Source organism: Pocillopora damicornis, chromosome 13 (assembly GCF_964200805.1).
Source record: "Pocillopora damicornis chromosome 13, jaPocDami1.2, whole genome shotgun sequence".
Classification (NCBI taxonomy): domain Eukaryota; kingdom Metazoa; phylum Cnidaria; class Anthozoa; order Scleractinia; family Pocilloporidae; genus Pocillopora; species Pocillopora damicornis.
Window position 1 is genome coordinate 20,682,280 of NC_142682.1, and position 14,103 is coordinate 20,696,382.

At 37.6% G+C, this 14,103-nt stretch overlaps 2 protein-coding genes across 6 annotated transcripts in view; one reads left to right on the forward strand and one right to left on the reverse strand.

Moving 5' to 3' along the window:
- The window catches only part of LOC113665196 (leucine--tRNA ligase, cytoplasmic), a 32,172-nt gene that overhangs the window by 10,310 nt on the left and 7,759 nt on the right, over positions 1 to 14,103 (reverse strand). For both annotated transcript variants that reach the window (XM_027180867.2, XM_089191609.1), the window contains 3 exons: positions 14,001 to 14,083; positions 12,976 to 13,114; positions 10,907 to 10,996 (listed from right to left, as the gene is read on the reverse strand). In XM_027180867.2, the coding sequence (XP_027036668.2) occupies positions 10,907 to 10,996; positions 12,976 to 13,114; positions 14,001 to 14,083 (312 nt within the window). The remainder of the gene's footprint in view (positions 1 to 10,906; positions 10,997 to 12,975; positions 13,115 to 14,000; positions 14,084 to 14,103) is intronic.
- Positions 1,240 to 10,345, forward strand: LOC113665234 (beta-4C adrenergic receptor). Of its 4 annotated transcripts, none has more exons than XM_089191616.1 (3): positions 1,240 to 1,385; positions 6,951 to 7,055; positions 7,954 to 10,277. In XM_089191616.1, exon 3 carries the CDS (start codon positions 8,147 to 8,149, stop codon positions 9,191 to 9,193), a length of 1,047 nt encoding a protein of 348 aa, XP_089047742.1. In that variant the 5' UTR covers positions 1,240 to 1,385; positions 6,951 to 7,055; positions 7,954 to 8,146; the 3' UTR covers positions 9,194 to 10,277. The 4 variants fall into 4 exon arrangements, with proteins under 4 accessions (XP_089047742.1, XP_089047740.1, XP_089047741.1 ...); XM_089191614.1 differs by lacking the exon at positions 1,240 to 1,385 and adding an exon at positions 2,978 to 3,108; XM_089191615.1 differs by lacking the exon at positions 1,240 to 1,385 and adding an exon at positions 6,695 to 6,827 and having other exon boundaries at positions 7,954 to 10,345.

Consider the following 14,103-nt stretch of genomic DNA (forward strand, 5'->3'; position numbering starts at 1 on the left):
ACATATATATATATATATATATATATATATATATATATATATAAATAAATAAATAAAAACAATCAATTACTGAAAGCCTGATAATCCGATCGTCTTTTCATTAGGGCAGATTTAAAAGACTGCAGTAAAGATAATATTTTCTTAAAATTCACAGGTAAAGCAGTCCAATATTAAACAGAGGGGCACGTAGGACCGACAAGCGAGAACAAAATTTTGATAGAATTTAAACAAAGTTCGTGACATTGGTGTCCAAGAGCAAACATGCTTACAAAAGCGAAAACTATTTGACACTTTTCACTTGACAACGACAACACCATAAAACTGTAACTAGACCTAACGGGGGAAGGTTTCCGAAGAAACTGTGGTACTGCGTTGGTAAGGGTCAGAAAACAAGGGTGAATTCGTCTAATTCGATCTGACAAAGGGCTGACGCTAGAAACGCCAGCTTTAGTTGTGAAATCTCTACGGTGGCCAATTTACATCATCAATTCAATTGATAAAACCACGTTGACTTCCTTGAGCCTGGTTCAGATTCGTTTGAGTTGATATCATAATTATTCCATAGTTCGATTTCATTTCCTTTTGAAGCGCACTGCATTCGCGCTAAATGGACTATGAAAGAGGGAGAGAGACAGACAGACAGACAGACAGACAGACAGACAGACAGACAGAAACTGTCCAAGATGGGTTCCATTGTTGTCTGTTTTCTAATGTTGGCAGGCCGCCATAAACGAGAACAAATACTTTTAATTTTGATAATTCACTCGCATAGACTATGCAGTAAGTCTGTCGGTGCTGGCCGTAGACTGCAATTAGCAAAGTTGAAGTTACCAACAGCCTTAAGAAAGAGCGTCTTTTTTGTACATATTCCTGACATCACTGTGCAAAAGATATTGGAATTTAGTTATGCCGTTGTATTTCAGGTAAAAATTATTCTTTCTATGACAAGATTTAACGCCTTCACTCAACGTAGTAAACTTGAGGTTGGCTTCGGTTGCACTCGCAAGGGGTTTTCTGCAGCTTAGTTGCTAGTTGGTAGAGCACTGGTGCGCGTAGTGAGGACTAGCTCAGTGAGGTTCGTATCCTACAGCATGGATTACTTGGGATCTTCCTTGTCCCATTAAATTCGTTTTATTGTAGTAGATTTATTCTAACAGGTGCCATGATTCATATCATACTTCCATCAGTTACCACCAGCAATGCATTTGTCTAATACGGCCAACGAAAAAAATGGACTTCGACGTGATATGATATTTCGCCACAACACACTTTTCTGCGCAAACTTGTCAAAAGAATACTACGAAAAGTTCTCAAACCAGACAAATTATGGAACAAATCATGCCAAACGAAGTAACCATGACGTGCTACCAATTTGAAATCAAATGGTAAGCCAAGCTTTTTTTTTTTCAAGTGCATGAGAATCCCAACCACTGAAGATATTCATGAGGTGGATCACAGGATGATTCGAGTGAGAAAAAGGCTTAAGAGCTTCTTGTCAAACGAACCGGAAATGCTTCTACCAAAGAACATTATAGATTCAAATTTCATTTCGGCGAAAGGACAAATCACAGTTTTATGAAAAAAAAAAGTCATTAAGGGACCTCTCTGACACATGAAAATCTTTAAAAGCCGATGATAAAATTCTGCTGAATACAGAAAGTTGGCAGTGGTGCATAAGTCGAAATAAAAACGCTGCAAAGTAAGTTTGCAGACACCGACATATCAAACATCAAACGTAAACAATGGATCAGATGACGGGGGTTTGTCGTTAAATCGAAAAGCAAACCACCTAACATTTCGCGGGCAGAAATTCTATGAAAACTATAAAGAACGCAAAATTGTGTGTTTTTCTCATGAAAAAAAAAAATCATCAAATTCCTCACAACCGCGCCTCCTTTTAAGAAAAAGAGTTATAATACTATCAAATAGGTAGTTTCAATCGAGATTATCAATGCAACATGTCTTTCCTCTACCAAGAATAAAGTTAATGCTTTTTGTTTAAAATATAGTTACTTCAACTGTCGGTAATAAAAAGTATGATCGATTCAGTGCTAACTTTAAAAGAAAAGCAGAACAAAAAACCTTTAGAAACAAGTTGACTCCTGTCAATAAAATCTAACTCAATATTAAATAAAAAATAGAGCTATTTCGTTAACTTTTTATTCGTCACAAATAAAGCCTAATAGCACGCAGTTCATGTGCTAACAAATTACGGTCGCAAACCTAAACGTCTAGCATGATAAGATCTTACAAAATGCTAAATGTTATGGGAAAAAAAGTGGGCCGACCAACAAGACTGACATGCTTTACGTCTAGTAACGAAGAGTAAATAAACTCTTTTCAGAATGCTGAAATAGTTAGGACTCTAGCGCAATGAACATTATCATCAGTTTGGGCATTGTGATGTAGAAGAGAAATCCATGCAACCCAGCACGAAACAGTATCGGCGATAATTATCATTACTATAAATCATTAAATTCAGAAGAAACTGACACCCAAACACAAAACAATCTCTTCGCATGGTAAACTCAAAGATTTGCATATACATTTCCAACAAAAAATTACACAGAACTTAACGAATCTTGGACTAGTGTTGCCGGCTTACTCCAGCTCTTAGCCCCAGATTAGCTTGCATTTTTCTTTTCATTGCCTGTCAACATCGTGAATTTTTCTCTGCTTCTTTAATGAAAGAGGTTCGTTCCATGACATATTACCCTGACAATAAAAATTGCAGTTTTTTCGTTCGCTGTATTGCCTCTGTGTCATCGCAATCTATTTTGTAAGTATGACGCAGTTAAAAGGTCCAACCTTTCATGATAATTTGACGTCTTTATATGCCGACAATAACGAAACAAAGGACTTTCGTACAAACAAAAGTATGATGGACAAATAAGAAGCCTTTTGTAAACTGCATTAGACAGTTTCTATATCAATTACGAATGAGGAAAAAGCAATTAAAGGAATATTTAAAGCAACTGTTGATTTAAAAATCGCTCAAAACAAAGGTCTGAAGCGTAAAAAATCGTGACAATAATAAAAGTTCCTTCTATAGAAATAGAAAGCGCTCGCCGGAGATGGAAGAAATCGTTTCACCTGAGAATTGATGAGGTAGGTAACTAAACCATAGCTGGAAAAGTAAGCTTGATGCCTTTCACGGTTTTCTCCTTACAAACTACAAAAAAGCTGCAGTAGCATCGAGGACTCCGATGTAGGGACGAACTCTTTTAGCAACTTTTAGGGTAACAAAAGCGAACTATCAATATAAGTAACGGTTGTCAAAACGTTTGGAATTTTAAGCTTTTGGGGCTGAAATTGCATACTGCAATTTGTATGAAAATTCAATCATCAAAAAGGGAAGACACGTTTTAGGCAACAATTTTGTGTTGCACTCAAAAGAACCACTCCAAAGCTTTCTTTCTGCACTTGCAGCCTTGTCTAGAGAATAAGAAAACATTTTCATCTTCAAGCCACCGCTTGATTTTCAAGGGTGTATCCTTTGTACGGCTCTCTACAACTTCTAAGGCTCTTCATATTTTCTCGTGTGCCTTTTCTTATCAATAACACAATAATAGAAAGAGCCTCTGGCGACACCTGGTTAAAGAGGTTCTTTTTCACAGCACAAAAGAACCAACTGTCAAAATAATCGCACAATATCACAGGATATTTGTACTCTACTTTGTGCAGTTGGATTATAAACTCGCGATATCATGGAAAAAGTAAAAGTAAAATTACATTAAAATTGACCTTCCATATAAAGAGACCCATGAAACTCACTATAAAACAAAATACTGAAACGACAACAATAACCAACACTTTCGATATTCCGACTCTCTCGATATCACGAACGTTTCCAGCTGCCGACCTTTCAAATATTAGAGATTTTTTCTTACGTGATGCCTATCCGTGAAATAAAGCTCATCACTGTTGGGAGCTCTTTTCTGAAATCATTTGAAAACAGTTTATGTTTCACATGTGCGACTGTAAAACGGTTAACCTGAAGGAACGACAGCCGACAAAATTGTCTTCATGAATAAACTGTATAGACTTGGATATTCAAACCTGAGGCAACTTCAGTCGGTATATATCACTTTCCCGTAAACTTGTGAATTTAATATTGACGAGAAGAGTAAACAGTTGCGTTTCTACGATTGTGTCTGATTCAAGGGTACAATAATCGTAAATGACAGCATAACAAAACTTTGGACACATCACTTCCTAAGTCTAATACTATAATTATTGGGAGACCGTCTGGAACAACCACAAGAGAAAACTAACAAAACAAACCTTCCCGCATAGAAGCATCGCAGCTAAAAAAATAAACAATTTCTGGGTATGCTATACGACAAATTGATCTAAGCTCTGGGAGTCTGAAAGAGCTTAAGGCAATCGAACAAGTGAAAAACATTTAAGTCGCCATTAGTATGTCAATGGGGGCCGGTAACAAAGCCAAATTATCATTCGTTCTAGACAAAATGGGCAGGTGTCTGTTTCCGTGAGGCGTCTGATGTTACTTACCACCTTCGCGGGTGTCCTTCGGGAAAAATTTGTACGCGCGCTAGTTTCACTTAAATCGTAGCAAACTATATATCAGAAGAAAGCTTAATAACTGCAGTTTACGATAAAAATATAATTTAAGCGAGTGTTTTTAGGAAGTGTCAGGAGCCCGTCAGGCGTGAAACGACCGTGGATTCTTCCATTGAATTTATCGGGTATCGGATGCCGCAGCACAAGAAAAATGGCTGCACAGTCTCATTCACAAGGCATCGATCAACAAAAAAGGTGTCAGTACTTTTCAACATTCTGGAGTAGCTAAAAATATGCGAGGCGTGTTTCGTAAATGGACGCCACGGACAAATATTTCAAATATCAAAATTTCCATAAACAAATTTCGTTTTTCTTTATTCCTGGAATGTTTTGGCGAAATTTGACGAAAATCGGTCACATCTATATACCCTTTAAATTCGCTCACGGTGAATGTATTCGTCCAAAGTCAAATGCGAGAGTTTAGCTCATAAGGACTCATAAGGTTCGTCTCGCGTCACGCCAACAGATTATCACGCCTCTGAAACCGCAAACCAATGGGAAAACGGGACCTCCTGGCGTCAATGTAGCCCATTGCAGACACGTTTTCCCTTAATCTCGATCGTTCAGTGGAGGGTTGAGAAGGACGACACAATAATAGGCAAAGTTGCCAAAGGCAAAGGAAAACCCCGCGGCAAAATGGAAAAAACGGAAAATATGCTGAGAAGCAAGACAACGAATCGACAGTCCAAATTACGGTTTGAGGCGATTGTTGATGATTTTGTATCATGGCTGGTACTTGTAAAAATGAAAGGAAACCTCCTTTTTAATTTTATGTATAACAATTTTTGGTTTGACGGCGACTCCTTTGTTCGAAATCTGGACGCTAGCATGGAGCTCCGCCAGTACCAGTTGCTTTCACAAAGGATTTTTTCCTTTTCTTGACAGATTATTCTCTTTCTTTCTTTCTCCTTTGGACCTTTTTTTTTTTTTTTTTGGGTTTTTTGTTTTTTTTCAACAAGTACTTTCCTCCGCTTTTGATTCTCCCATGAGCAAAGATTTTTCCCTAAGCAAAGAGCTTCCACGAGTGAATTTTGCCGAGAGCGTGATGTAAACAAAATATGCAAATAACATGAAAAACGAGGCCCAAAATGAGCGGTTGCCGCGAAAATTCCGCCAAGGAATTCGCCTCTGTACGAGACTATGACACCTTCCTGATATAGTAACTTTTGTTTGAAAATAAGTTTTTCTAAATAACTCGGGTGCTTTTAAAGATCTCAGAATTTTTTTATGGAGACGTTAGGTAAAATGTTTGAATTCACTCTAATCAAATAAAAGAAAAAACGATTTTTCGGCCTCTGAAAGTGGGAAGTAACATTAAACAAAAGGGGAGGGGAGAAGGCTGGCCGAGGGTTTAATACTTCTAGTCTGTGCTAAAGATTATATTTGTTTATCTTAACCACGCCTATCGAACTACTGAATCAGACATTTCCGAAAAGCGCCAAGCAGAACGATATACTATCAAAAGTTCGGTTAAAAAAATATTCTCTAATTCCGAAACAAAAAAGTTCCCTCACTTCAATTTCTCGTTTCTTGCCTCTATCCCTCCCTTTCTTCCCCTCCCCCCCCTCCCCCCCGAAAAAAAAGCCGATATCAGCCCACAAACAATCCACACCCTTTTTTTTTCAGGCAAATGGAGGAAAAAAAGCTTAGAATGTTTCCTTCAATTCAATTATTTAGGTTTCTCTTTTGTATTTTGAAAAACGTTAACACCGATGACAGGAGATTTCTTATAATGAGTACGTTTGATTGATAGGAAAAAGACTCGTTTGTCTCAAAATATTTTCATTTTCAATGCCTTTTGTCATTTTATTACTTAGAGTGATGATTATGTTTTAGTTCGCCCTCGTAAACTAATGCACACCGAGGTAATAACACTCTTCTCCCCTTGAACCTCTACAATCCTATCTCTTTTGTTAATGACAATTTCATTTCACGGTTATTTCCGAGCCCCTTTGAAATATTGATAAATTTCAGCCCTTGGGAGCCGTGGATCTCAACAGAGGACTCCAAAAATTACTCTTTTGTTGAATAGGAACTTTACTCAAGAGAGCATTTCGCATTGCCAAATTAAAATGCATCCTCCTCCCACGTAAACTTTTCACAAATGCACAGCTCATTTCAATATTCTCTGCTGTTAGGCCACAATAACCAGATAATTCAGCTGACAAACCTTACAAGATATGTTTACAGACCATTATAAGGCCAGTAACTTCAATCATTGCTAGTAGCGGTTATCCTGCGCGGTTAGCATTCATTTGATAATATCTTCCTGAATTTACACTTAACGATTGACACGATTACGTGAGCGACTTTCTGCAGTTTCATTCAAGTTGTTATTTACTTTCCATACTCTGATCCATTTGCAGGGTAACCCTTATACAAATTTAACAACCGAAGAGGTTTTGTGTTCGCCCAGAATATTGACATAGCAGCTGCGCGCGTTTCTGAGGGAAAACCGGTCAAAAAGACAGGTAGGAAAACACAGCAAGCTAACGCAGTTTTATTAAGAATAATCAAAGCGAAGATCATATTCCTTATGAACATAGCAAAGTTTAAAAACGTGATCAAGGAATTCTTTTAATCGACTCAAGAAGGAAATAGATATTGGACTGCATTATCGATGACGAAAGAATATTTTGACAAACGTAATAAAATAAGTGAAAATGTAGAACTGATCGATTCGAGTTTAGAGGACGACTGAATACGTAAAACAGATGTTACCCCAGATTACAACAAGAAGTAGTTATCAAAAGTCAAAAAGGAAAAAAAAAATCACTGTGAATCCCGGATTTTAACAGATTGAAAATATGGCTGAATTGCAAATAGGAATATTGGTAATGTAGCAATTATGAGGCTAGAAAAAAAAACTAAAACTTCAGCATCCTAAAAACTATCAAAATGATTGAATTAATGAAGTTGAATTCCACTCAGGAAAACCTCGCTCGTTTTAATTACTCGCGGCTTTGAGTGGCTGAGTTAAAAATAAACATAATTGGCAAAAAATATGGCCATTTCTAGACCAAACGTTAGGCGAGAAAACATCGTAGATTTTTTTAGAATGTCGTCAATTTGTTATAATAACTCGTGCTGTCAGACACAACTCAGCTGCTGGGATCTGTTAAAAAGCCCAAGTGACTCTCGAGTGGAAGGTATCTGTTACATGCACTTGACATACCCAACGACAGGTAGCAGTTCAAACCTTGCAACTCGGTATGAAGCAGTGAAACTTGTCTAGGCAGGGATCATTGCTCGCTTTCGATACAGAAATCAAACAAAAGAGAAGGGAAACTCTGTTGGGTCTCAAAATCTACATGTTAATAACACTAATATTTCTTAAAATGTTTTAATCTTTCCGGGACTTTCATCAAGCGGATGATACACAAACAAAGGAAGCAAAGAGGTGAGAACGAAACCTGGAATAATATCACAATACACAACTGGTTGAAATTTCAGAACTATCACTTAGCTTGCCGATATCGCCAAAAGTTACTGCTAGCTGCCGACTGCCAAGCAACCGTGTTTTAGATTTGAGAAAAAGACGGGCACTATAACGAACGAAAAGATGACAGAAGGACCCAGATCAAACAATAACACCCCCAATGATTCCGAATCAGGTAGCGGTGAAAATTATGGAGACGAAGAAATCGGAGCTTTCGATGCGGAATTCGACACGTTTCCAATCGTTCTGGCCATATTTATCATCGCCGTCAACTTAACTGTCATAATTTTATTCATTCGCCATCGCACACTCCGGTCTGTCACCAACTCATTTCTTGTGAGCCTAGCTGCCAGTGACCTACTCGCAGGATTGTGTGGAATTCCTGCTACACTTTATTGTTCAGCTACTCACAGCTTCACAACCTGTGCTATCTCAAATCTAACATGGCGATTCATTTCTGTCTCTACCGTAGTGCATATTCTACTGGTGTCTGTGGACAGCTACATCGCCATAACGCACGCCATGCGCTATCATAACATCGTAACACAGCGCGCGTTCTTCGCGCTCATAAGCTTGGCGTGGTTTATGGCTGCGTTCGTTTCTCTGATACAACTATCTTGGCAGGTAGGTCGGAGCGAGGAAGCAGCCGAAACCGCCGAAAATTTTCAGAAAACTTATGACCTCGCTACTTTTGTGCTATTTTTTGTGATACCACTGTTGGTGATGGCCTATATATACATTCGCATTTTCAGTACGGTTCGGTACCACGAGAAACGGATATGGCGATTTCACAGCCCTTCTGATCAGCATTTTTCCGCCAAAGGAAAAGAAGAATCGCATAACTATGCACAGCGCAAAACTGTCACCATTTTCCTGGCGATGCTTGTCATATTTACCGTCTGTTGGCTGCCATATTTTATTTTGAGTTTTCAGGAGCTGAACGCCCCGCAAACATTTGATCCACCAGCATGGGTGCTGTATGTGTTTTATTACTACTCTCGATTTTTTACTTCGTTTTCAAACCCCCTTATGTACATTTTTAGAAAAAGAGACTTCAAAGAACTATTACCCCGTTTGATTTGCAAGGATGGAAAAGCAAGATGCGAAAGCCGAGCGAATAAAACACTCACAACTATCTATAGCAATGAACAGTGTACCACTAATTGTTGAATATTATGAGAACTGAAGTCCGACAGAAGCGATGGCGTTTGGTTGTACATAACGGATGAGTTGTCGATAAAACAGCGCAGCACGCCGGATCCTTGTAACACAACAGTTCGAGAGGAAAGGGAATAGTTGTATTTATAAGTAAGGGTTGTATTTGTAATGCAGGAGATAAGTTTATTCATTCAACTTTTATGAAAGATGGGGTTACCCATGGATAATAAGACGCTTTTGCTTGACAAGCGTCCAATTTTATTTTTTCTGTATGTCTGTTTCAGCATGGATCTGAGTAATTTTCACGAGAAGCACCATTTATTAAGTTTACCGCTCGTTGAAAATGACATTTACCGTGAACTCACAAAAGATTTAATTAAGTCCCATTATTAAGGAAAAAAGAGCTTCAGGAGGGGATAATCCAATATTTGCTGTAGAAGTCACTTAGAATTAGCTGAGCATGATTTGCACTTCCGTAAAAATGGAGCAAACTCTTTTATCTAAATCACACGCTCTTTCGCACTATAAACAAAGACACCTGAGAAATACCGCACATCATTGAGTCAAATTTAAATTGGGACTTTAGAAAAAGTTGCGCTTAAAAGAAAATTAAATTTGACAGAATACAAAGACTTTTAGCCTACTATAAAAAAAATATAATTAATAGTCAATCGCCTGCAAATGTTAAGTGGAAAGTACAGACGAGCATTTCTTGTCCGTAAAAAGATGATCAAGAATTCCAAAGATTAAATTTTCATGGCGGGTCGAGTTTTAGAAGTTAACATAACAACGTGTACATAATAATTTATTCTTTAAATTTATTGAACAGGATAACGAAGATAAGACATATCCTGAATCCCGGGTTATCTGAAAAGCATGCTTTTTTCCCTCTTTGCCAATAAGCAAGACAAATTTGCACGTAAATTAGTTCTGAATCATTTTAGTAGGGAAGGAAGACAAAGGAACAAGCAGCTTTCCGTGCACCGACGGTGGGCAGCGCAAGATAAAAACTGCTATTTATGCTATTATGAAGCTACAACATTGAGTTGTCACCTTGAAAAACACAGTAATAAAAAGCCTCGAGTCATTCTTCAGATAACTCGTGTAATTACACTTATAAAGCCATTTTATATCAAATTAAAATTCTAGACATGTCTTGCACGCAGCTAAATACGCGTAATTGCTGAGAAAAGAGCTGACAAGAAAACAGCCGTAACTTTCCATATTTACATCTGTTTTCCGTATGGCGGCAATTTCTTTCACATCAAAACAAAGAAGATAACAATCGCCGAGGACGAAATAATGAGCCAAATGCTCTCTTCGTGTGTTGAAAGCTCTAGATGATCGCCTCAAATGATAACGATCTCGCAACATTTTAATCTTTGGGTTTTAGCTTAAGAATAAAAACCTCGCGCTTGTCTCACGCTTAAGAATCAAGGCATAATCTGGTAATTTGGATGAAAAGGTTCTCAGATTTAAACTCAGTCTTCTGCGATATTTCCGGATGAACAAAAACGAAAAACGAAAGAAAGGTGACAAAAACAATTCGATCATTGCAGTTTTCTCCCTCTCTGCTATTTCAATAATTTCTCTCATTTACCTTAAAGGCAGACTATCATTTTCACTCATTAAATAGGTCACTGAAACAATATATGGCGTGTATTAAGTGAAAAATAAGTCTTATTAAGTGCAAAGTGAGCTACACCAGACTGTTTTTATACTTACTTCAATTTATCCTCTGAGATGTCTGTTTGAGGAAAAGGTGCATCTTTAAAAAACACATAATCCCACACCTCTCCAGTCATCTGTTCCGCCCTGAAAATGCATAATACGGTTTAGAACATGGAAAGGAAATACTAATGATAACAAAAGTAATAATTCGAAGCATCTTTTAAAAGGTGCATGCGTGAAGGTGAATTGATAAGTTGAGGCGAAAATTCCCTTGGTGTGACATCATGATGAGGAATTTAATTTTTGAGCAAATATTTATCCTTACGACATCATTTTCCCGCCGCAACAAAGCGTACAAATTAAAACAGGTTGAAATTTGTGCGATTCTCGCAGCAATAACATGTTTCGATTTGTAGCGACTTTTAGGAAGCAGTGCGTGAAGACAAGAATGAGCCGCCTTCTTTATCTCGACGTCAAGAAAGGCTGAATATTCCCTTAACTTTGGAGAAATTTTAAAATAATGCAGTTCTCTTAAATGAACGAACCAACAATACAAGTAAACCAAAAGTGAACAAAGAACGATAGAGAAGGTAAACTCCGACTGTTAATGGAAGGGAGGACAAATTCACGATATAAGCTAAAACAAAATATGCTCCTTTGGTACGTGGTCCTGCGTAAAAAGAAATTAAAAGTGAAAAGCGCAGAGCTGCACAGAGTACATATTCAGAGTACATATTCAGAGCACTATCAATTACTCTCATTTATTTCGCTGCAGAGTACAAGTGAGTAGTTTGTTGTGTTGAAGAAAGCCTGAAATAAAGTCAGATGGACAGTCTCTGACCATTGACACACAATATTGTCAAGCTGAACACCTGACCCGAGTTTAGATGAATAAGCGTTTCCATTACTATGTTTCAAAACCTTAATATGCTCGGAAGGAAACACAGCATGACTTCTATTTTAGAAAAAAATCTAAATTAATGAAAATGCCATTTACAGAGCGGCTGTATATTTTTTCTGATCGACAGGGAACCCTTTTGTATCGCCATAACGACTTAACTGAATCATTCTAATCTCCAAGATACATCTTCCATAAGAAAACTGCCATCTTTCTGCTTAAACTATGACTTTACAAGAAAATAATCTAATCATTAGGTTGACTATTTTCCTTTTTCTCCTACCGCGCCTGCTCGTAATTTCTATAATCTTTAAGGGAGAAACGCAAATTTGATCACAGATTGGAATAAATGTTGGAGATATATTAATCTGATCTGATGCGTTATCACCGTCATAACATCAAATATAACCTGATGTTCCACGAAACTTCCTTTTCGTGTGAATGACAAAGGCTTTGAAGTTAACTATAACAGATGCAAGAAGAAATTAAATGTGTCCAACAGACGAGAAATACAAATCAAATATACTTTCCAACAACAAATCGTTAAATGAGCCTCAAGAAAGAAAATACTCCGTTTTCTTTTTCTAAATCCATTAAAAAATATTCCATCATGATTTAGTTTACTGTTGATCATGCTGATTTACATTTTAAAAAGAGTTGTTTCCGCTTTCTAATGGCTCTCCGTTTTATAGGAAAACATCACAGTAAGTTTATTTTGCACATCGTACTTTTAAACTTTGAATCGCAACCTTAGGGAACTGCTTGCCTTTAATTAAACATCGTTTGAAAGATAAACATACCGTAGTGACTCCGAGACTCAGTACGTTCTGGGAAGCGACGAACACACAACACAGTGCATTTCCCGCTGTTTTTATATTTTTAACGAAAACCTCTTAGAATTTTTTAATTTTTAAATTGAGTGATACTTTCACAGGTCCATGGCAAGAATTCATCTAAACACTCTCTTAAGATGTCACTTGAAAGAATTTGTTACACAAACCTAACATGACCGACGAATTAAAATAATAATCAGTGTTCACTTTTAATCGTCAATAACGGCGAGGGTTAGTGAACAGATAAAACCTTGAAAAAGGTCACTCCTTAAATATGTTAAATATATACATTCGATTACTGCACTAGTAACCAAGCAATTCAGACGACATAAAAGCGGAGCTAGCCGTCAAAAGAATCCATTTATCAAGGGAACTATCACTTGAAGTGGTACCTGATTCCTAGGGGCCCGCCGGCAGAACCGTCAAAGGAGCCCTCTTGCAACAGATGCGCGACTGTGTAGTAAGCATTGTAAATGGTGGAATCAGACAGCGACTCAATCAAATACTGTTCGTCCCAAGGTAAACGAGTGCCTATCAAGATAAAATAAAAAACATAAAAAAGTTAGAACCTCCTGTATCTATAAAATCATCTGAGCTGACAAAGCTCTTCTGGTGTTGTCAACGACAACGCGCGCGAGCTTACCGCGCGAGACGAACGGGGATGATTATTGGCTCACACGCGTGTGGGGTGAGAAATTCCTCCACCAAATATAAATAAAAGCACATTTTCCATGGGAGAGGTTAAAAATTCCGCGAAGGTTTTCGTTCAACCCCGAAGCGTCTGACACGTCTAGTGCATTCTAGCCTTTTTGAACAGTTTATTCCGCATGTTAAACTAATGACCCTTCTAGACAATAATTGGAATGATCGGATTTGGAACTTTCGTGACTGGGCCCTCAAATCAATAGTCAACCGACTACTTCCCGAGAGCAAACCAAGTATTCCTTTTAAAGTTACACCGTGCATGAAACAACGCATGTTCAATTGTAGACAATCGGATTAGTGATATCTGAAGAATTTGACCGGTACTTGACCTAGGAAAGATAATCAACAGAAAGGAGAGGTACATCTTACAATATAGATATCGGCTGACAAGAGAGAACTGAGGGTCTGCTAAATAAAGTCCTGTTTAACAACAGTTGCAGACATTTAAACCTACACTGTACTGTTTGCAATTATTGACAATGACAGAAGACAAAGACAAATTTCCGTCGAGTAAGTAAGTAAGTAATTAAGTAAGTAATTTATTTATACACGTAAACACCTAATAGTTAACAAAAACTCTTTCGAACGCGCACGTGTGGAAAAAAAATTGCAAAAACTTTAGTGAAAACTTTAACTACTTAAGATGTGATACCTATTACTTTAATTATATAAAGTTAACAATAGCCACTAACCACACTGTTAGAATACTCACCGAGACCATAAGACCTTGAACACGCATGCTCCTGAATCCAGTCCAAGGTGGCTTCAAAGTTGCGTCTGGTTTCTTCCGCGTATCTGAAAAACAAATACAACAT